General features: G+C 40.8%; 1 protein-coding gene across 1 annotated transcript in view; it reads right to left on the bottom strand.

Moving 5' to 3' along the window:
• Positions 1-16,208, bottom strand: part of LOC138633114 (metabotropic glutamate receptor 8-like) — a 159,802-nt gene extending 143,594 nt beyond the window's left edge. The window contains exon 1 of the mRNA XM_069719154.1: positions 15,397-16,208. Coding sequence (XP_069575255.1) covers positions 15,397-15,939 — 543 coding nt within the window. The 5' untranslated portion in view covers positions 15,940-16,208. The remainder of the gene's footprint in view (positions 1-15,396) is intronic.
• Positions 16,209-24,724: the final 8,516 nt, after the last annotated feature.

The following is a 24,724-nucleotide window of genomic DNA, read 5'->3' as shown; positions in this document are numbered from 1 at the left end:
TGTATTGTGATCCACCACGCAGTTCTGGAAATCTCATTCTCCCGGTGTCTGTTAAACTGTTTTGGTGGAGAGCTGTGCAGTTTAACAGACACAGGGAGCTGGTCGGGGCTTCGATGCGTTTGACTGGCAGCAGCCGCCAGCTGAGCTGTCAGACAATGTAAACTAACACGTGTTGGGTGTGAGTTTAGGGCAGAACGTTTTGTTCGCAGAAAAAAGATTTTGCCATTTTGGGTGGTCTTGACGATTTTAAGCACAACCACTTATCTGCAGCATGCAGGCTAACTCATAATGTAAGTAATCTAGCAGAGTAAGCAGGCGAGGTAACACTTAAATTATTTTTTTGGGGGGGGCATCCTAAACAACCAAAACCAAAAGAAACATCACTGTTGTACATATTTGTTTATAATAATTATGGGAAAAGCCTCATTTTCATTTTTGGGCTGCTGGACCATGCACTGAAAATACTCAAGGGCCCAGTAAAACTCTGACCTACTGACCAAAAAGGCCAGTTGCTAAAAAAAAAGATGACATTGAACCTTGCCCTAATTGCACTTGCGCCACACGTTTTAAATCGGGCACTTACATCGTTAAGATGAAGCCCTTTAAGAACATTTTACTGAGTTTTTCTATACTTTTGCAACAGTGCAGCAATGATATTGATTCTGACATATGAAGTTGTGTCCAGGGGTGTTGGCTGATTCAGCCTCTGATCAGGTCATGGTAATAGAGTATTTAAAGTTGATCAAGTTTATGAAACAAAACATATTCAGGTTCCAGCTTATCTAGTGTGTTTTAAATCATCGTAAACTAATCATGTTTGGTCAAACACATCCAGATATTTTATGACATCACCTTGGACTCATGGTTCACTTTTATTGGACACTTTATAAACCCATAGAATAATCAGTTGATAAAAGAATAATTCTAAATAAACTACGTTCTGCTCTGTTCCTTCGGTACAACTGCGGGCCCTGAATGCAGAACAGAGAGCCTCTCCCACAGCAGTTTGAGTCGCTGACACATTCAGACGTGACGGCCGAGCAGCAAAGGGGAAGAAACGAGCGTGGGAGTGTGGAGGACACACAAATGAAGCATGAAGTGTGTAGAGACAGAAGAAGAAGACGGGCTCCTTGGCTCTCGAGAGAGCCCCCCGTACCGAGACGACAGCTCCTCCCTCCCTCCTCCGACTGACTTATTCAGGCAAAGCACCATCCGCGGCACAATAAACGTCAGATTACCGTCTGCGCTCGTTAGCGTCGCTTCGCGTCGTGACTCAACGCTCGTCGTGCACAATCGACGCTTTTCACATGTCAAAGAGGACAGGCAGTACGCAAGCAAAGCATCAAGCTGACCTGAGAAAACAGAGCAGAGTGGAGGACAAACAACACACACCTCTGAGCAAGGCACCTCACCTCAAACATCCAGGCAGGTCTGGACTACATTTACACAGAGTGCGGAAGGTGACCAAAAATTTAACGAACAAATTAAATGAAAGTTTTTTTTGTCCTATTTTGCACAGATGAACGCTGACTTGCGTGTGAATCCTTAGTATTTTCCTCATGAGTTTAGCACTTTGTTGTTTCATTTAGAAACATTTCCAGCAGTTTGTTCCGGTCAGATACTAAGTCATATTCAAATTTTTGGCTTCAATTTATCTGAAAAGTCTCCACGGAGGCTGTAGGGTTGGTTTCTACAGCACCAGGAGACACAATAAAGGAGTTCAGTCAAAATATAGGAGGCAATTTTACAGCATTAATAAAGTACATTGTTGTGTACAGATTGACCAACTTTTTGACTTTGGCTTTGACATTCACAAGGACAAGAAACAAAGCATGTTCAAACTCTCACAGTAGAGGAGAACGAGGAGGAGTCAAGTTCATTGAGATTCTTCTGGACAAAAGAAGGATAAGAAAGACAAGGAGATGAAGAAGAGGAGGAGAAGTTGGGTTCATTGAAAGCCCCCTGAGGAGGAGGAGGAGGAGGAGGAGGAGGAGGAGGTGATTCAGGAGCTCTCAATTTAAAAGTCAACACTTCTTAAATGTTCAGGTTAAAACATGTGTGCCTTTGATTTCAAGCCAGCCACAGACCTGTTTGCTGTTTAAATAACTGTGCAAAACCTGCAAGAGTGTTGGAAGTGATGGATAAGCCCTCCAATGAATAATTAATGATATAATGTAGCATGGTATGTAACACTATTATCAATTTATAGTAGACCCAGGGTTGGATGGACAGCAAATTTTAAAATAGAACTGACGTGAGGAGTTGAGTGTTTGCTGGATGTCTGTCGTTAAGGCCATCCGTTTGGCAGTATATATAAGCTTGGGATGTTCAGATAAATAACAGAATTAATTAGTGGCTTAAGGAGTTGTGATGCAGATCAGTGTGGATGGATGGACGTACAAAAGGACAGATACAGGAGATCATCGCTATCAGACTATACAATAACTCACCTCTGGTCAAATCCATCACCTAACAATAATACCGTTGGTTGTATGTTTGCTGCTTAAATCTTTGAACTATTGTTAGTTTAATTTAATATCACTTTTTTTTGTAATTGTAACCATTACAACAAAGGTCCTCACATTAACATTAACAGAGCAGTTATTTCAACCCCCAAAAAAATATTTTTCTGTAAACCTAACTTTTGTAATCATTTACCTTATTTTTGTTTTTTTTAAGTGATTTGTAAGGCTTTGTTCAGGCACTAACATAATGGTGTCCTGCCAATAAAGTCACCACCCTGTGATGTTTTAAAAGGCATTTAAAAAGGAAGAACTTTTGGAGGACTCATTTTTAAAGCTCAGTAAGAGCAGGTGACTTGAAGGTAAAAAAAAATAAAAAAAAATGAAAAAGAAAAGTCAAAATATGAATTGGATTTTGTTTCAATTTAATAGACAATCAACTTAGGCAATCAATGTTCATCAAATAATTTTCACCAAATTCTTTCAACGGTCAAAAGTCTCCATGCACAACAATTACACAGGGTTAAACTATCTCAGCCGTAATGAAGCGCTCAAACTTCTTGCCATCAGGCTGACTGTGAACCACCAGGTCAAAAGTCAATACTGCTGTCCCACGGCCGCTGTGACTCACTGGAGAGGGTTTCTCCTCCTTGAGCGTGTCCTGAACCAAATCCAAAATAACAGTCTGGGGAGACTGAGGGAGAATCACAGTCATTCCTGTTGCGTAAGCGGGTGCCTGTGGGGCTTCTGTCCACCAATCAGGAGCTCAGAAATCTCCCTCTGACTTTTAGTGACGCGCCGATTCATGACAGCCGGCCAGGAAATGATGCAATATCATTACAGGATAGGTTTATCCGGTCCATCTTAAAACCATATTCTGGGTTCTCAATGACATACATCCCTTTGTACAATAACAAATAGTGCTCTTACACATTTTTACTCTTTCTTGTGTAGTGCAGAAATTTTGACAGCGTCATGTTGTTTCAAATCGTACACTGCTGTTCTGCACTGACCGGAACGTGCAGATGCACTCAAAATAGTGAAAGTGAGTACACAACTACAACATTTGGAACACAGCAGCAGTCCAATAGTCAGGGGTCCAAACGAACGCTGAAACAGGTTTTGTTTGCTGTAAACTTTCCCCCTGTTCTCTTTGAACATCAAGAGATACATTCAAAATGCAGTTCACCCCTCTGACTGTAACACCAGAGTTTAAATCCACTCTGCTACCAACATTGTTGACTGTTGTCAGGAAACCGTTGATTTTGTCATCATTACTTTCAAACAGAAATTGTATATTGCCTGGCGAAAAAGCAACCTATTATTTTTCGGAAGGAAGTTTTTCTGAGCTTTTGCACTGAGAATAAAAGCCTCAAGAAATTACTTTATGCATTTCAGGTATTGTGTCAACCCTAGTTTTTACTGTGGTGAACGTTCATTTAGATGCTGCACTTGAAGCACACATGCAAAAGGATTTGCAGACAGCTGTAACCGTGTTGGCTCACCTGCATCATCGGGTCCAAACCTAAAATATTCCCAAACAAAACTCCTTCTCAGATCAGCTGCCTGTATCAAAACTGACTGCTTTGCACTCCAGTTCATCATGTTAAGGCCCTGTGTCAGTTTAAAAGGAAAAGGAGTGCATGTTTACAACAGTATTAAAGTTTTCCTCCGACATTGTTATATCTTAATACAGCCACGTCGATGTTTCTGAAGAATGACCTGGCACAAATCTATTTGAACCTTTTTTATTTTTATATTTATGCGATCCACATCTTTTTGAAGCCTGGAATTATGTCTTTAAATGTCTTGCTTTGTATCACCAACAGTCCAGAATCCCAAGACCTTCCATTTCTTCTCTTACACAGGACAAAAAAAAGCAATTAATCCTCACAAATGACAACCTGATAGATTGGAATGTTTGGCATTTTTGCTTGAAAAATAACTTTAACAATTACATTAATCAATTATGAAAGGAGTTGCTGATACATTCCAGTAAACCGTCAAATCAACCGATCCATTTCATAGTTAAAGTACAGTTAGTAGACTGGTAGTTGTGAGGACAGACATCTTTCGCTAACCCGTTAACAAAGGGCCAGAAATTTGTATTTTTCATGACTGGTACAGACGTTTTTAAGAAGTAATTAATCAATTTGTGTAAGTGGATACAATTCGAGGTGTAGATACAATTCGAATAATGTCTTTGAAAAGTGACAATAATCAAACATCTCCAGTTATGCTTCATGCTTGCGGGTCACAGATTTCAATTCTAACCAAACTGCATCACTTGAGCAAAGTGATGATGAGTCAGTGTTTGCCTAACTAATTAATAGTAGTATTTGGTAATGGAAACCAACTGACCTCTGACCTTTATCAATGTTCAGCTGATCATGTATATATCTATCTGCAGAGGTCACACTGACCGCCCACTGACTCCACCGCAGTCTGAAATTTCAGAGTATTATCTGAGCTCCACACAGAGCTTTTTATTCCCACATGGATCGCATTTCTCATCTGGTGGCAGAATTATGACCTTTTTATTCACAACAGAGACATAAGCCAAAAGAACAGGATGACCCAAGAGCAAGCAGAATGCCTTTCCAATGGGACTGTAAACATCTGAACAAATTACAGCTATCAGACGGGCTCGACCAACATATTCAGTTTACAGCGATGAAACCGAAACATAGCAGACTTCAACCCTAGTGATGGCTGCATTGTACTTAGGAAGATTCTGTTTTTGTGCATGCCGGTTTACTGTCATGGCAACAATTAGGACTTCAACTTAAACCTTGAGTGCGTGGAGACAAGTCAGTGAAGTCTCAAGTCGTTTGAGGTAAGTCCTGAGTCAAATGGAACAGGTTAGAGTCGAGTCTCAGACCATTGGAGAGGAGTCTATTTCAATTTATTTACAGCATATATTTACCATGATGTAGGGTCCCAAAACACTTTATAATGATAGTGACTAAAATAAAAGACAAGTACATTAAAATGTTATACATCATCTATACACATTTTGCCCTGTACAGTGTCACAGGGGGGCTGCAACCTATCCAAGCTGATATTAAGGGAAGGACAGACCCTTGGACAGGCTGCCAGCCCATTAAAATATCAGTGTCAAGGAAATAAAAGAACATGCAGTAGCGGTATACACATGGCTGAAGAGCAAAGAAGAGCATAACCAAGTGATGTAGCAAAGCATTTTATAATAAATATAATGATCACCAACGAAATTATTAATGTTAACACATCAATGTTAAAGAAAATGATCAAAAAAATATGCAGTAGTGCCAATTGCATGAAGAACCAAAGAGAGCATAAAGGGTTCAGGCTGATTTTAGCCCGTCCTAATTTCATCAAAAAGGACAGTTTTAAGCTTAATATTAAAGGTAGAGAGGATGTCTGCCACCCAAACCCACTCTGGCAGCTGGTTCCACAAGAGAGGATCCTGAAAGTTGAAGGCTCTGCCTCCCATTCTTCTTTTGGAAACTCTCTGAACCACAAGTAACCCTGCACGCTGAGAGCAAAGCACTGTATTGGAAGTATATGGTACTATGATCGGTTAGTCAAAGTCAAGACATCATTTCAGGTTCAAACCACAAGGATCCAGTGATTTGAAACAAATCCAGGACAAGTTACAAGTAATTTAAGACCTGAGATAAACAAGTCAGAAATCAAGTCATCAAAGATGAAATAGTTTAAGTCTCAAAGTAAATCCCAAGTTACCAAAGATGAGTCCACGCATTAAGTCTCCCAAATGTTAAATAGTTCTTCCACAGCAGTCAACATTTTTTTGCATTATGAACGTACTGGTTATGTTGCTGTGTTACCGTTTACTGCCCTGGGATGACAACGTTTGTATGCATTACCTCCCCTGACACACAGCACATCTGTCTGGTTCTAGTATTTCAGTTTTCAAAATGCTTTATTCAAAACTGAATGGATTACAAATTGAGGCCATCAAAATGAGTATAAAGCCCAAAAAGCTTTATTAACGTTGACAATAAAACGATGAGGATGATGGCTTCAGACAGCTTAACGAGGTTGTTATCAGCCAGGCTAATGAATTGCCGCCACAATGAGCAAATTCGCCCCGATTAAATTCCATTATCCACCCTCTCCTCTATTTTCTTTCCCCTCACAAAGAAATTACATTTGTTATCCAACAACAGAGTGATCACGTATTCGAGGCAGAATAGCCGGCGGACGCCTCCAGCTCGCATTCATTTTCACTGGAGGTGGAGTGGTTTCACCGTCATATTTATATCTTTAGACTGAGATGAGTTTGCTGAATGGACGTGATGCTGCTGCTCAGACTGATTTTGAGTTCACACTGTCGATTTATGAGTCATGTCTAATTGTCTGCGATTGGCTGCAGGAGGCTGAATGTAGACATACTTTGCCATTTGTTATCAAGTAAGAATCAAGTTCAGCTCTGGATGGTGATGACTCTTCAACAGATCAATCACAGAAGTCTTTGTGTGAAACAGTGTCAACCCATTTAAGAGTGTTTCAAGCCAGATTAAAGAGGCAAACCTGCTGTGACATTGTTGACTGCTTACTACCAGCTGTACCACAACCAAAAGTAAGCTACATAAAGTGCTGTCTGTGCTGATAGTCCAGGTGTTTGGCAATGCTCCATAAACTTGCCCTTTGTCAAAGGTGACTAAAAGCACAACGAACAACCCTTTCATTAGGAGTTGCGATGTGACAGCCATTCCACTTCCATTCAATGTGATTGGTGGATCCCTTTACTTGCGGTGTGAAAGCTGGAAAAAAAAGACCTCTTAGCTCTGTAAGAAAGCACTCATGACAATTTGAATTAATCTTATGGAAAAAAACAAAAAAAATTCCCTGTTTGCAAAGACCTTTCGTGTTAAGTGGTTTGAGACGAGCCTTACTCAAGTCTTAAGTCTCCATCATTTGAGATAAGTCCAAGTTAAGTGAAAATGCATTTGAAATGAGCCTGTTGCCATTTAGGGATAAAACTCAAGTCACTGGAGGTAATATTCGAATCATTAACGACAAGCCAAAGTCATTGGAGACAAGTTTTATTTGATTTGATTCATTCTGGGACACTGTATCATTATCAAGTCATTGAAGATAGATGTCAAGTTATTAAGAGAAGTCTCTCAGTAGAAGTTAATTAATGTAGAGATTTAAATCATTAAAAAACAGTCAGAGACACTTAAAAAGTAAGATGGGTCTCACTAAAGTCACGGGAAAGAGCAGTAAGTGAGTCCAAAGTATTAAAGACAACACGATATAACGCAATACAGTTCAGTTCAAGTTAGGGTTTGCTGTAGGATTGTGATGTTAGACTGCATTCATTTTAGCCAGCTGTACTTAATAAACTAGAACCTGTCTGTGGTTAGCTTTGTCTAATTAAGGTGTGAGCGCACTTATGTACTGAAAAAAATCAAGCGCAAGATCGGCAGTTGAGACGCAGCCATTGATTCTTTTCTTCTCCTGTGGACTGAAGCAATCATGCTGCTCTGCCCTCCCACAACCTCTGACAGTTCATGTGGAACAATGCAAGAAGGTTCCCCTCTGTTTTCAGTCCTCCTTTCTAGTATTTCTCGCCTCTTCATTTTTTATTTTGTGACTTTTAGCTGAGCCTGCAGCAAACTCCTGAACAGAGACTCGGTGGTTCGGTGTCTCCCACACAGAGATGGAAATATAGCGCAGCAGCCTGAGTGACTGTCACAGCGGAGCGTCCTCCTGAAGACAAGGCCATGCTCACACTGTGTGATACCGTGTGAAATGGATGTGCAAATATTATGCAAATGCAGTGAGAGCATATCACAGTTTCAGTTGGAGTATCTCACCTCTGACACCCTCAGTGAGGCTTCTGAAGACGCAGGAGAGCGTTTTTATTCAGAGTAAAACTTATCGCAATCAAGACGGGACAGATTTGTCCAATCGTACCAATATTTGAGCTAAAAATGTCCAATTTATCTGCAGGGTACACGGTTCTATAGCGCAAGTATTTCCCCCACATTTGCACCTAAAAATAGATATGTATGAGCTAGGAAGATAATTTAGGATCAGTGCACGAGTACAGAATACAACCTACAGTAATTATTGTGTTACAAATGGAACATATTGGCCGAATACAAGATAACTGGTACAGCCTGGTACAAAAAAGGCTACTTTCCCAGTTCATGACCACTGTACATAGGGTAAACTGTTATAATAATTTGTATTTGACCAAGACCAGTAGTTCTAGCTACAGTGGATGTTTTGTTCACAACTTGTTTCTGAGGCACCCAAATGGCCCAGAAAAATAAAATAAAAAAATGTAAAAATCAGTCCCTGAAGGTGAAGTTACACTATTGTTTCAGGTGAGTGGCCCTAGACGTCCATTGAGGGGTTTAGGTATCTGGAATATTTTCATTTGGTGAAATGGTGCAGCCAGTAAAATGAAGAATTTGGGGGCTAAATATTTCTTTTACATCCCATTTACACCTTTTTTTTTTTTTATGTGGTCTGTATCTAGATACTGATATCTAATTGCTTTCACATTTCCTCCTGGTATTATACTGTGATCTTGTTATCTTGATTTAGGCCACAATTTACATGTTAATTACTGATGGAGAGCCTCAGGTCAAGGGAACCAATGCTGCTGTGTGAGCACTATTTCCTTTTCCATTGCTAAACTAATGTTATTGCTGCTACTCGTAGTATTTGTGGAGCTTGTTGGAGTGAGCAGGAAGAGGTGCAACACTGATGTGCCTTTTCCTTTTTCCAGGGATCCAGTGATACAGATTGCTTCTTAGTACGAGGTATAAATGGGGTATCAGTGAGATGTTGACTATGCTACCTTAACTGAAAATATGCTCAACTAAAAAAACAGCTCCTCCAGTCAGTTCTTGTTGTCTGTCAGAGTCCTGACTGTAGCTGAAGGTTGTGACAGCGCTGGTGAGGAAACCTCTGCGTCAGCACAAATGTGGCCATTCCTGCCATTCCTAACCCCCCGCCCCCCACCGCCCCACTCCCCTGGAGGCATCTCCAGCTAATTTTAGATAAGTGATGTTGTTGGGCCTTTCTGTCCTCATTAGGTTGGTCCTCTAACACATGGACCATACAGCTCATCACTAATTTAACGCAGTGGAATTTGTTTGCTGCTGTGCACAGCTTCACACCGCCTCCAGATATGGTTTGTCTGCACGTGCCGCAGAAGACAAGGCAACAGCTGGGATCGACTTATGTCGACACAGTGTGAGACACATCCGTTGGAGGATCAAACTAACAGAGAGCTTCAAACTGTTTCCTTTAACATCATCCTCAATAAAGGTTTAGACTGCTGAAGTTTCTGTGGGCCTGGCCGTCAGGTCTTTTCACATCAAACCCATGAAGGACGTATGACTAAAGCCAAGCAGAGGAAAAACAGTTATGGAACCCCAACAATGACAAAACTAAAGATTGTTTTTTTTCACTTTGAAAAAAATCATGCACAGATGAGCCAAAACATTGTGACTACTCCCAGATAAACCAAATAAAAGTGAATATCTTGTAACAAGTGGTGCATGTAAGATGTGAGATATATTATACATGAGCAGCAGTGACCTTCTGACAGTGGTTTAAAGCGGGACAAACCAAGGACTGGGGACAGGTTGGTGTGGAATATACCAAGGATGGGCATTTCAAGCAAAACTACTATTTGAAATTTGTTCAGAACGATTTTGATTTTTAATCGAATATTCGCCCCCACCCCTCTCACATCGCCCAAGCATGCACACACACACACACACACACACACACACACACACACACACACACACACACACACACACACACACACACACACACACACACACACTTATGCGTATAAAGAGATCTTTATTTATGTTTTGAAGGAGTTCCCCATTCTGAGGGCTGTAGTTGTCTTTGCACCGAGATATCTAATACTGGGAAAGCTTTACCTGCAAAGTTCCAGATCCCTGAAAGCAGCATGTTCTTCTCCCTATGGTATGTAATTGCGGCTGTAAACGTTCACATTCTTTGTTATTCTTTTATCTAGAAGTCGATCCGTGGCACTTCCATCCAGGCCAACTTACAGCAAGAAGTTATATCTATATGAACATCAAATATGACAGTGGCCATCTTATCAGATAAAAATATTGTTTAGTCTAAACTTGATATTAAAGGCTGTGACGATAATGTCTGCCAGATACCACAAGACACCATTCAGAGATCTTGTAGAGTCCGAGCCTCAGCGCATCAGAGCTGTTTTGATGGCACATGAAGGACCAGCAGGATATTAGGCAGGTGGTCATAATGTTTTGGCTCATCAGCACAAATTGCGCAGAGTAGCTGAGTAATCGGTACGGTAGGAAACACTGTGGCAGTGTCTCGTTGGCATCACCAAATTCAAACAGGAGCAGATTAGAAAACAGCAGCTTCTTAATAAAATCAAATACAAATACAAATACAAAGTGGAAAATATGGTTAACTTCAAATAAAAAAAATTGGACTAAACAACTCAGAACTGCAGCTTCTGCAACATGAGTTCAGGTAAGTTTTTTTTATTTCACTTTATTAATCCCCGAGGGGAAATGTCTTCACTACAGCAGGGGGGCTCTCAGGGGGGAGCTGCTGCAGCAGGCTGCCACTAGCGCAGCGCCAGGTAACCTGACCTGAGGTGCATGTTTTTGGATGATGGGAGGAAGCCGGAGAACCCGGAGAGAACCCACGCAAGCACAGGGAGAACATGCAAACTCCGCACAGAAAGGCCCAGAACCGGATTTGAACCAGGAACCTTCTTGCTGTGAGGCGACAGTGCTAACCACTGCAGCACCGTGCCGCCCTTTTAGATAAGGTTGGATTTCTTCTCATCGTATTACAATTGATTATCCCTTAAAAGGAACTCTTTTTAATTAAATGTGTCAAAATGAGCTGGAAGAGACAATGTTATGGTGCACGTGACAGTTTGCATGTTGCAATTTTTGTTGAAACGTGCTTCTCATCTATAATGAGGGAGGTGAGGTCGTCAGAATAAAACAGAAAACCCTGTCTCAAAATTACCAGCCGAGATAATTAAAGACGTGTAAAAATATTCTGCTTCTGATCATTTTTGGTGTCCAAAAAATAACTGAATTGCCTGGTCAAGAAAAAAAAAACTAAAATCTAGTCCTTTGCTGAAAAAAATTCAGAATATATGAACAGGCAAATGTTTTACTGCTGGTCACAACATGTCTCCTAATTAATAAAAAAAAAAATTAATAAAAAAAAAAAAAAACGTCAAATGTAAATACTAAAATGTTCACGACACTTGTTTAAGTTTCATACTGGATCGTGATTGGCTCCAACCAAGTGACAACCAGCAGTGACGTCACCCATTAGTTTGTGAACAGCCGTTATAAAGCTCAGATTTGCTGGGGGGCAGCGAACGGGGGATCTGACTATGTCCCGCCCACCGATAGCTGTAACCTGACTGCACCACAGGCCTGCCAATCAAGACGCGTCCCAAAAACACGTTTTTTTAAAGCTTGTTTTCTAATTAATGACGGGATTATTTTCAGATGGACGGCCAGAAAATGAATAGGAAGGAGAGACTTTCGCTAGAAAAAGCGAGATAACTCGTGGAGAAATTTTAATGACTGAGAATTTTATGAGATCAGTTGAATGGAAGTCTGTGGAGCCAGAGGCTTTTTGGAGCCAACCTGTGGTGGTGGTATCATGGCTTAAGGCACTTCCGTATTGGCCTCGTGTTTTTTAGACCCGGAATATACGTCCACTTTTATAGTGGAGAGTCCGTGGCTCTCCACTCGTTGAAAGGAGATCCGAGTACAGAGAAACGGTCTCCCTTCAAAGATAAATGTAAAAGACTCATACAGCTGGTGATGCTCGAATGTAAAAAGAAGAAAAACATAGTTCCGGGTTGTAAACGCAACAAAAGTTTCGTCATCAGTGCCGAGACTCATATCAACACTGGTGCTGAGGATCTTAAGGAGGTTGTACCCAGGAGCAGTGTCCAACACAAACGTTTTCTATGTCACGAGTTCACTGTTGCCCATCATGTGCTTCTCAGCCAGTGACCACAGACACATGGCTAACATTCATTAATGCTGTCAGAGCATCACCTCAAACTAGAACTGTTCACCTCACTTGACTAAAGCAGCTTCAGGGGTTTTGAATCCGGGGATGCTACTGGGATAATTTTCTTCAATTTTTATGTTTTATTTTTCCACACAGCTGTAGTCGACCTGCAGCTTCCCTGCGCAGCAGCAGATTTATCCGGGCTGTGAGAACAGCCAGCGGTCCGCTCACACCGATCAAACACCTGTCTGGTTTAAAGCCGCCGCTCCCCACATACCGACATCTCCCGCAGGAGGAATACAGTACGTTGCCATGAAGATGAAGACATGGTGAAATTACAAAGTGCCTTGACACTCACAAATGAGGAATCTGTGGAATCAGACACACTCAAGATGCAGCTGGTTATTTCACCATTTGAAGGATTTAAATGTCATCTCGTTTGTAGATATAATGAGACGCTGTGAGACAAGAGTTTTGTCTTCATGCTCCATATTCCAAAACGGTTATTTTACAATTAAACTGGTTCTCACTTAAATATCCAAAACATTTACAGCATCAGTATAATCCACATAAATACAGAATAACAACATAAAGTCAGGTAGCAGGCATGATTTTGTAAAGTATTTGTGCAATTTTAATCAGCTCGATTCTGACTGGTGGTTTGAATCACAATCAATTCAATCACTCAAACCTATTTTTGATTCAAAACAAACGAGGTCAAGATATTTTGTCTCAACCCACTGACTCCTGTCCTCTGCTCACTGAGCTGCAGAGAACATCACTGACTGTGATTTATTTAGGCCAACTGCGTTAGCTTCAAAGAATCGTATAGTGTTCTTCCTGTATAGCCATAATTAAATGAAAATGCAATTTACTGATCAACATCGCTGGTTAGACGGAGAACGCAAACAAGAACTATTAGCTGTTAAAATGGCAGGACTATTCTCTACGAGTCTGTGGTCCCTAATCGGCAAAATGTTCCCGCACGCCTCCTGTAGAGGGCGTAAGCACACAATCACGGGTTAACTGCTTTTTGTCCATTCCGAGGTCGCCGTGTGTCTCCAACAGCGGTGAACACGCCCTCCGCTGTAACGATCGTACCGGGGAAAGCCCTCCTTTCACACACAGTATGGGCATAGCATTACATTATTTGCATCTTATTTATTATCCCAATTTTCTTTGCCTTTCCAGGGGTACATTTTTTTTGAAGTGCTGCAGTGTGTGTTGGTCAGTCAATCTTATTTGTTGGTGCTTCGTTCCACTAACTTCAGTTCCCATGTGATGCACTACAAATTATTCACATAACCCATAGCCTTTATCTTAGAACTAACTTTAAAGCCATTAAAGACAAAAAATACAGCCAAATGCTGCCTTTTTTGGAGAATGAACAAATATAAATCTTGTATTTGCATTTCGTCTACTGTCCAGGTGCCCTTGAGGTGCAGTTTTGCCTTTTTTACTCCGTTGAACTGACGTTTGAAACTACTGGATTAGTCATATTTGTAAATCGATTTAGAAACATAAAAGAAACAAAATCTGCAATTGTTTTGTGAATTGACTTTTTTATACCCACCCCGAATATCAATCTCTCAAACTGAAGGCTAGTTAGAGGAATATACACCTAAAGAAACTTCCCCAAATTCAGTCAGTAATTGCTCCACAACTGTAAATCCAGAATGAACAACCCTGGGTTCTATGGATAAGAGACAGGAAGGAGATCTTTCAAATTTAATAATTCACCATTTCTCCATCACCAGGCCAGAGTGACATCTGAGAAACTGAGATTTTTATTTCTGAGCATGAGTCAGTAGCCTGCTGCTATTGAATCTGATTTAAAACTTCCAAAATTGCAGCTGTACCAAATCTGATGCAACAGAAATGCAGCACAATAAAGGCCACAGCCCTTTTGAATAAAACAGTACCATGTGGCCTCTTCACTGAACGTCTAATGCTCGGCAAACTTCTATAAACAGTGGGTTGGGTTTTAGTAACTGATACAGGCTGCTCCCGGCACAGCTGGGGACCTCTCATTAGTGAACTGTTTCCCTCTCGTATCAGCAGAGGCCTGTCCCACAGAGAGAGATAATCCAGGCAGTGAAATCATCTCTGGTTTCTCTGGTATCACAAAGCTGGCTTACTTACAGCCAGACTACATGTTAGCCCCATGTTAACTTGTGCTGCAGGTTAGCCTCAGAGGATCAGATCAAAACCTGTCAACCACCCGACCGCTGACCGAGCAGCTCACCATGAACACGGACTCGTCACTGCTACAAAATCCTCATACAAGTGTTTAAAGACGAGAGAAAAGGAGAACTAGATGTTTTCATAGATCCTTCGAATGCTTTTACTGTTGAACTTTCGCTCCTCAAAAAAAAAAAAAAAAAAAAAAAAGAATGTGGTTGAATATTAATTATATGTCAGCTGAATATAACCATCAGCATTTCTATACAGTATATTCACATTCCCAACCACATTCCAGGCTTCAGGGACACAAACTGCTCCAACAAAAATAGACCCTATGCATTAACATCACATTAGTGAAGAGCACAGAAAATGCACCGTTTGCATTTTCTACATCACTCCTACTTATTTTATCTTCTGACAGATTACACATTCCGGATCTTTACTCGCATGCAACACATACAGTTTGAACATGTTTCACTTTTAAACACGTGAAAATCCTGTGGAGTTATTTGGCCAAAAACAAGTAAAAAAAGGCCAGCCAAAGTGCTACATAGTGTTTTTGTGGGCTAGTTTCTGCTTTTGATCTTTCTTGGGGGAAAAAGGCTATAAACCAGACGATGCCCAAAGCTGAGCAGTAATGCAGTGCGGCTACAAGCCCACCAGTTCAGACAACAAACAACTTCAAGGAACCTGAAGGGCCTTCTCTTACCTTGAAAAGTCGCAGGATGTTGGCCACCATGATCGATACGGAGCTGGCCGATGCCCCGATGACGCCCACCACTTTGTCTGGCTTGGCAAAGATGGGCGGGTCTCCATTGGCGCAGCGGACGTCCGAGCCGTCCCTCTCAATGAGCGCCTGGACGAAGGTGAGCGACTGCTCCAGGGCGTAGGTGTCGCGGGAACACGTGTCCAGGATGCGTGCCCCGAGTGTCACGTTGGGCAGCAGCTCCGGGTCCTTGTTGATGAGGTCGATGGCGAACAGCATGGCCTCCAGCCGATGGATGCCCTTCTCCTTCTTCAGCTCGCCACAGGGGACGCCCCTTTCGCCACGGGCGTGCACAGGGAACAAGCCGCCCAGAATGATGTCCCCGTCCAGGCGGATGGAGTGGGCGTACTCCTGCAGGAGCGGCTGGGAGTCGGCCAAAACAGCAGGCTTTTGGGATGCGGAGCCCAGCAGCCAGAAAGTCTTCAACATTAGCAGAGACAGAAAGCTGTGGCTGGAGACGGTTGGGGGCTTCAAACCCCCTGCCATTTTGGATTAAAAAGAGCTGCAGGGAAAGGAAGCGGTGATATTATCGCACAATCAACAGGTCGGTGGTGGCGCAGGCGTTGGGGCGAGGACGGGATGAGCCAGAACATGGAGTCTCCCGTCACCCGGGGCAGGGTCGACCACGGCGGGCAGTCCCACCTATGAGCGCTGACTCTGAGGTTGTCCTGTGGTCCGGCTTCCTGTGGCGAGCATAATTGTCTGAGGCAGAACTTCTGAGTCTCTGCCGCTCCAGTTTCACATTCTTCCAGAAACCTGTTGGAGATTCAGACAAAGGATGAAACACTCGATAAGTGATCAATAATACCTTTAAACCAGAGTTCCTTTTTAGGTAATAATCCTGAACAAAAGCGTTGCCACAGAGTTTCTGTCTCAATACTCTACTTTGATTTGAATATGATGTCAAACACCAGTACAACTGTTTTATCAAATGATAACACTAAAAAGGCTGTTTTTGTGTAAAAAAAAAAAAAAAAGCGAAGTAAAAAGACGGGATCATTAATTTTAGATCATTCCATGTCTCCCAAAACCTTGGCTCATCTCTGTCAGTGCACGATGGAAGGTGTTTTCCATGGAGGTTTAATAGTATGGTTTGATAACATGCATAGATAAAATAACAATATTCAGACAGCACTACTGATTTCATATCATCTAAAATCTGGAGACATTTTTCAGTCGGAATAGATTATTAAAATAAATATCCTGTTTATATATATAAACTGTTGTTCCATATATGAACAACAGTTTTGACACCTTCAGTCCGGCACCTTAGCAGTGGATAAGTGAGGAGTGGATCTGACTCGGTGACCTGACTGAGAACCCGATGACGCTATGCATGTCCACCTATAACCGGCAAACCGACTGCACTCGGACACATCAATCATATCAGACACAACCGTCAACAGAATGTTAATTGAGATCATATTTAATCAGTTGTGAAATTATTTTCAGGAGGAACACCAGAACACTGATCAAAAGGAGGAAATCTAGAAAATAAAATCATAATTACTTGTGGAAAAAATTGATTGACTTTGTATTTCATTTAATGTTAAGTTGGCTTCACTTTTCAGACCAGAAGGCTGCATCCATTTCTCTATACCGTCTCTGATGTGACCAGCGAAGATGTTCAAGTTTACAAGCATATAAAAACAGAGAGCAGCAGAAAAAAATTTCCACAACAGATTATTTTTTGTGGATCGATTCAAATAAATTGCTTCCTCCCCCACTTGAGAGCTACACCCTGTTCACCCCGCTTGGAGATACAAAGGTTTTCATACTATCAGGCTTAAGCCTGCATTTTCAGCAGTATTCTGAATCTTTTAAAGAGGATCAGTGACTAAAAGTTTAGTCGCAGAGGAAAACAAATGCAGAACCAGTAGGTCGTACATACTTTAGTGTACATGATATTAATCAGGCTGCAGCTCACTGAAATAAAGTCCCAATACTTCTTAGCAAGAATAAGTCTGATCCTAATAAGTTAATGGGAAAACAGCCTGCATAGGTTATAAATATAACTGCTCACATGCCCTTCAGAACTGCACAATTACACTAAGTAGTAGCTGTAACTGACTGAATTGTGGCAACTTTGGATTCTTTAAAGCCAGGCATTAGACTGACACGGTGCTGTTTAATTTGCAATTACACCAATGATTATCACAAAATGAGTTTCATTTAAAAAAAATAAATAAATACGCTCAGCAAGATTTATTTAAAAATGTCATGCACACCTGCATGCTTTGGTTCGCCACGGAATATAACAAAGAGCATTTCTTGCTTATCTACAAAGACTTTCGAAAACAGCCAAGAAAAAGAATTACTCATACTGTGTAGAGGTGGTTTGAGACAGACTATTGTCTGTAATAATTATCTGAGGTGTTTTCAATTTTCAGATAAAGAAGTGTAATTATTGTGCTGTTTAGGATCACCGTGTTCTCCACAGTGAACAAGAGGTAGAAAAAAAAGAAAAGAGTTCCTGTTTAAGGCCCGTGGGATTGTGGTTCTCCCTGTACGTGACCGCAACAGCAAAACTAGAAGTTAGAAAGGTGGGAAAAGAACCAAGGAGAACCTCTCCTTTGATTCCCATTTGATTTGACAGTAATTGAACTTCACATTGTGCTGTCTGAAAAAGCAATGTAAGTATTCACATCAATAAACAGAGAAAACTAAATGGGAAAACTATAAAAAGATTCAATTTAATGAGCAGTAATTGGCAAAATGCCGGTATATTCAGTCTTTAAGCACCTCCCTGCCTTAAAGAAACTGAGAGTTGTGTACCCGTGGCATTGTTTCTCATCCATTACAGCATTCTCTGAAAATAAAAAATAAAAACATCAGTACAAAACTTCAAAGGAAACTGCACTTCTGACCCTTGATATTGTACATAACATAACTACCACACATTGCCAGAGAACCTGCAGTCCCAGGTCCGGTCTTGCCCAACAGGTAAATGACCCCAGAAATACATCTAAGAGCGTGAGCTGCGAAGGAAATATCAGACCAATCTGTAATGGTCCGCTACGGGTCCTGATCCCAATCCAACTGACTCAAACCTGAGAGACTTACTGCAGTTTTCTCAGGACGAGTCAAACTACCAGATGAAAAAGCACAAAACGTATTTCACTGCAGTGAATACCTCAGGAGAGAGTCCTACAAAATATTAGGTTTAAGCTCCCAGTGTTTTTGATTTGTTTTGTTTAAAATATGTTACATAGAAAAGAAAAAAAAATACATCTAGAACATCTGGCCAGGTATGTTCTGAGCAATCAAAGCCACACAGCAGGTGAAACATCCCAATACACTTTGCTGTGCAATGTTTTTATATTTAATATTATTTTTTTTAATTTATTTTTGTGCGTGTGTGTATGAAGCACTTTGTGTGTTTTAAAAGGGCTGCATAAATGAAGCTTCACTTACTTGTTTGTAAGGTTAACAAGCAGGAAATCAAACCAGACAGGAAACAAAGTTTTAAAACATGTCAAAAGTCACTCATCGTGATGCAGGATGACCTTTCAAACTGGATAAAGCCAGTGCTTGTTATCCTTCTAGCTTAAGTGTGACACCTACTTTTTAATATGTACATAGGAAAAAATGTGAAAAATAAGTTTGTGGTGGAACTATCTGTTCATCAACTGTACCTTTGTGTGTGTGTCCTGGCTTCATATTTGCCACCAACCAAATATTCACACTTGACTAAGATGGCCTTTTATCTCTTCAAGCAGGAAGTAGAAGAGACCAACGAGCTGCGTTCAGACGGGGGGAAGCCGCCTGTAATACTTATTGAATCTGATTCCTTTGGACTTCTAAAGGCTTTTTAGACACCATTGTTTATTCCTTTATGATCCAGTATGTGTGGCGGGCTGATTTATTGTAAACCCTCCCCAAATGTCAAGTCTTTATTACACACGGTTCCAGTCCCAATCTCCATCTTCAGGTCAGAGCACTAAACCTTAACGGAGTTAATTAGGTTAGGTTCGGTAGTTACTTTAATAATCCCCGAGGGGAATTTTTTTTCGCTACAGCAGCATACAGAAGCAATAAGATAATAATAGTATAGATAACAATAATTGACATCACCTGCGTGTGCAGCTGCAGCGCTTTAGTGTTTGCTTTCATGAGAGCTCGAAAGGGTATAAAATAGCAAAAATGGTGACATTTGGCCAATATACCCAAAAATCAAATGACAATAGGATTCTATTGTCATTTGATTTTTGGGTATATTGTGCTGGTATGATGTGTTGACTGTGTATTTACTTTGTATTTACTTTGTAGAGTGATGCAGGCGTGTCTACATACTGATGTACAGTGTTACAGTGTATGTGTATGTATATATATATATATATATATATACATAGATATACACATACGTTCTTTTTTGTTTGTTTATATATAAATGTTAAATGTTTATACATTGTAGAAAATTACTCAGGTAAATTATTAACATATGTGTACATTTGATTTGAAACACAAACGACTTTACAAAGGTGCAATAAATAATGACCACAGCGAGTAGACACGTGCTGCCACTTACAATAAAATTCTTAGTGCATTTCTTCTCAGTCCATGAATGGTTTGTTTACACTGTGTGGGACAGGATACATATCAATTTTGCTATGAACTACAGGAAAGTCTTTCAGAAACCTCGGTCCTATTCAGTGTTAACCAGGTAAAAATCAAATGTACAGACATTATGCCTCCAGTGATAAAAAAAAATGTTGGTCATACTGAAGAGCTCAATGAATTTCAGTGTGGCGCTCTCACAATATCACCTCTTTGTAAAAGATCAGAGGAGGATAAGCAAATCATTCATCCTCCTGTTGGTTGACAACTTCCATGACTGTGCAGAAGCACCAAAACTAAATACTGCATTCACTCAATATAGAGATAAAACAAAAAGAGCTCCTTTTTAATTGAGAATAGGGTATTTCAAATTCTCACCCTGACCTCCTCTTTATATAGACTTTGTCACTGTATAATGACATCACGTTGTATTCGTGTTTCTCTCCGATTAAAAGAGTTTGTCACTTGAATGGAAACATACAAAAAGCCATTTCAGAGCGTTGGTTGTAATCACCGGTGCTGTTGCCCTTCTTTTGAGGAACGTTTCGGGGTGACGTTAAACTCACCGACTCTGTATTCTGGAGTAAAGGAAATATGTTGTTTGAAGTGACGAGGCGGACACCTCTATCTGTCAGTCTGATGGATAAAGCTAATCACACAGACCTGAAATGTTCAGGTGTCCACATACTTCTGACCATGTATTTTATTTAAACTGATGATGCAGTAAATGTCAGGGCTGCTGATTGGATGACCATCTGCTGGCAGTAGATTTAGGGCCGGGCAATATATCAATATTATATCGTTGTCGGGATATAAGACTATTGCCTCAGATTTTGGATTTCATATCATCATGTGGCATACATTCTGTCTTTTCCTTGTTTTAAAGGCGGCATTAAGTTAAGTCATGCCATTTTCGGAAATTACAAACCTGTGCAGTCCTATTACTGTATTTGCCTTTACTTAGTTATTATATCCACATCAACTGATGATTATTGATCAATAATCTCATATTTAAAATATTTTGTGAAAGCACCAACAGTCATCCCTACAGTAGTGCCCCATTAGGATTTTGAGACATTTGGCCAAAAATATTGGGACATTTGATTTTGTCTCATGGCCAAGCTTTACCAGGAGGTGAATAAAGTCACTTTGCTCTTATTGGACGCTGTAGAGGTTGAAATGACATGCTGTCTCTCTCCCCCACTTTCTATGAAGCTCACTGTCTCCTTATTTCCCTTCCTTTACCTTTGTATGCGTCCTCTCGCCCTTTCATCCTTTAACACGATTTTCTCTACAGTGTCTGCATCGCTCTCTCGCTCTCTTTCTTTCTCTCTCATAATCGTACATGTTATTTCTCAAACACAAGTTCATCCCCAGGCAAATTTAAAACACGCACACAGACACACACACTTTTTTTTCAGGAATTAACCACATCTGAACTTAAAAAAATCGGGCCATGAGTGCGTGACTTCAGTTTCATTTTCATTACGCACGCACACGAGCGCAGACACACAGACGAACATGGTTTCTTTCTCATCCAAGACACACACACACACACACACACACACACAGACAGAGCGAGACATGCACTCGCACGCACGCACCCAATATAATCTCGTGCACAAATCTATACAGCGCAAACTTGAAGGCGCACTTCATCGCCTCGCGTGCACAGACTGGAAATTCAAAAGTGCACTCACACATTTGCACGCATGGAATCGGCAACACGCGCGCACATACGTTCGCTCGCGAGCATTTGGACACGCACGCACATTGTCACAGGTGCGCAAGCATGATAGCCTACTCCGTGAACGATTTTACACGCGCGTGTGAGTTCGATTCTCAAGTTACGTTGGAGCAGGATCAGCTGGAGTCATAAAATACCGAATCTGATCTGAAATCAGATGAAACACACAAGTGAACAGTCTGAGATCTATTGATTAATTGCTTGATTGATTGATTGATTGATGGCTTGATTGATTGATTGAGTCTACTAGTGGAGTTACAGAATCTGGAGAATGTTAGTGCTCTTCTCTCCGTGACAACATCAGCACTATAAACCTTAAGTAGCCTCTCGTCGAATTGAGAGAGGTGTGTGTTAATGAGCAATAACCTGCAGCCTGCGCATATCATTAAACCTAGATTGCCTTCACCTGTTAATTGTTTTTCAGCCATAAATATTGTGATGCGTTCAGATGCCTACCTTTTTTTTTTTCTCTCTGCAGCAGGAGCAGGTGTTTCCTCTCAGTGTCACAGGTCAACCAGATGTTGTGTCTTCAGCTGTTTCTCACATCACAAACATTGTTCGATAAATTCTCTCGCAGGAACTCAATCCAATCCTGCATCAGCATCCATACTGGCAAAATATCAAATCCAAAATCCACTTCATTTGTTTCCGTTTCTGCACTTACACATGAAGGCAGATCCTAGTCCTGACAGAGAGGCGATAAATCCCTCCAAATATAAGGTTTCTGACAACCTCGATCACCTGCAGGTGTCGGTTCGATTCCCTGCCGCTCAGCCTGGAGATGACGCCCGGGTCTCTTCCCCTGCAGCCCTTGCTGATCTCAAATCAGTGTATCGGACAGGTCACTCCAGTAAAGACATGCATCACATCAAGCGTTGGGTCCTGAAGAGAGAGAGAGAGAGAGAGAGAGAGGGGGCGCGATTTTTCTCGGCTTCTCGCAGCTCTCCAAAGTGCGCGTGTAGTGCGGCTGTCCTGCATCATAGGAAACACCGGGTAACACGGGCGGCTCTGAGGCTCAATCACACCAGCCGAGTTTAGGCTGAAGGAAGTCTGAGGGTCTCCTCAAGTTCCCCGGTCACAGAACAGGTGTCAGATTTGAGGAGGGAAACACATGATCCCGTCCTGGTGGGCACTAACATATCAAGAGCCGAGAGGAAGGGTGCGCGCGCGGCTCGTGCAGTCACACATGAAGTTAACGAGCTTTCTTCATGCAGCCTGAGAGAGATGTTGAAGGTGGAAAGCAGTAGAGACGGAAGCAGGACGCCCCCGAGCGGACAAACTGCCCAACTACATCCAACCGGTTGCTGGTTCTAATATGTGGCTGCATCAAACACACATTCCTATATTGATCTTCCTTAATTGCTTTAGCCAGATTCATACAATTTAAGCCTACTGAAAGTTTAAAAGAAAGGTTTAGTTTTGTTCACATCTATCCTAAAATAATACTCATTTCATGTACTATATTGAAGTGGAAAATAACTACAGACCTTTAGTAAGTACACGTGCTGTACTTGTATGTAGGTCTACTTGTGTATAAATACTATTTACATCATATGTGACTTTAAACTTGTATTTCTTCGACAGCCAGCATCAGACTTTATGAAGAATAACATCCTTATATTAAAGGTAAACAAAGTACTGTGATGATTAAGCGATATCAAATTAAATAAAATACTGTTATAATAACGTTAATGCTAAATTCAGCAATAATTAAGGTTAATTTGGGTATTTTTTTATCATAACGTATTAACCTTTTATGTTACAACTAGAGGTTGTGGATGCAGTAGGGAGGTTCCAAACCATATGTTTATGGTTATAAAAGTATGAATTATCTGGATTATATGAATGTGAATACAAGTTCAAAAGTACCTCCAAATGCAAAATGTCTATAAATGCCAGTTTTTCAATGAGTTGTGTGTATGAACCACTTACTGCAAGAACAGACCGAGAGTTGAATTCCATCATTTGATTTCAATCTGTAAATTACCTTCTGTGGTGTCGATATAAGTGACAGAATCAGTGTTATTCAGAGCAACAGCAGACCAACCATCTGCAGAGTTTTATTGAATGGTTTGAAGGTCAGCCTCACTGTGTGGAGCTTTAGTCTCCTCCCACAGAAACATCACCATCTGCTTTCTGAAACTCTTCTGTCAGTCTGATGTTACTTATTGTCTGATTATGTATTGTATATAGTGTGTGAAAAAAAGGTTTTGAGGAGTGTGGAAATATTCCCAGACACCTTTCATTGATTGTATTTTATTGACGACAGTACAGAATGAAGAATAAAAAAATTTAAAAAAGCGTACAGTTCTTGAATAGATCTCTGATTTGATGAATTGGTCCACAATAAATGTATCTATATTTTAATCAATGATAAATTGTTTTAAGTCATTTATCATTTAAACGATCCAACTATTTTCTGTTGACACTTCCTCCAATGTGAGGACTTGCTGCTTTTCACTGTTTTGTATCACTGTCCACTGAATATCTTTGAGTTTTGGTTGTACAATACAGAACATCTGAAGACACCTTGAACTCTTCTGGCATGTTTTACTAATTATCATTATTAATCATTACATTACATTGATATGGCAGCCCTCTATCTCCAAAGCAACTAACAATAAGTGCACTCAAACTCAAAGAGGAACCAGAGCTAGATGTGTGCTTTTTTTCGTGTTTAAAAAGTGAGATGTGAAATGGAAAGCAATACTGTAAAATTAATTCTACTGGTTTCTGAAGGAGTTTTCATTGCGTTCCCATTGAAATGTTCCAACTGTAACCTAACAAGACTCCAGGGTGTGACCAAACATTTTCATTGGTCATACTGGAGCACCTGCAATTTAGCAGGCCAGGGGGGGGAGGCAAAGATTTGCCTTTGAAGCATTTGAACATTTATTTTGACTTCTTTTGAAAACAGAATTATTTGACCGAAGTGAACATTCACACAGTCCAGAGTTTTGGGCCATT

The sequence above is a fragment of the Brachyistius frenatus genome, unplaced genomic scaffold (genome assembly GCF_029030835.1).
Source record: "Brachyistius frenatus isolate BFR_SWC_R1_liver_20210118 unplaced genomic scaffold, ASM2903083v1 Contig_208, whole genome shotgun sequence".
Classification (NCBI taxonomy): domain Eukaryota; kingdom Metazoa; phylum Chordata; class Actinopteri; family Embiotocidae; genus Brachyistius; species Brachyistius frenatus.
The sequence above is the reverse complement of the archived record's forward strand: the minus strand, read 5'-3'. Positions and strand labels throughout refer to the sequence as shown.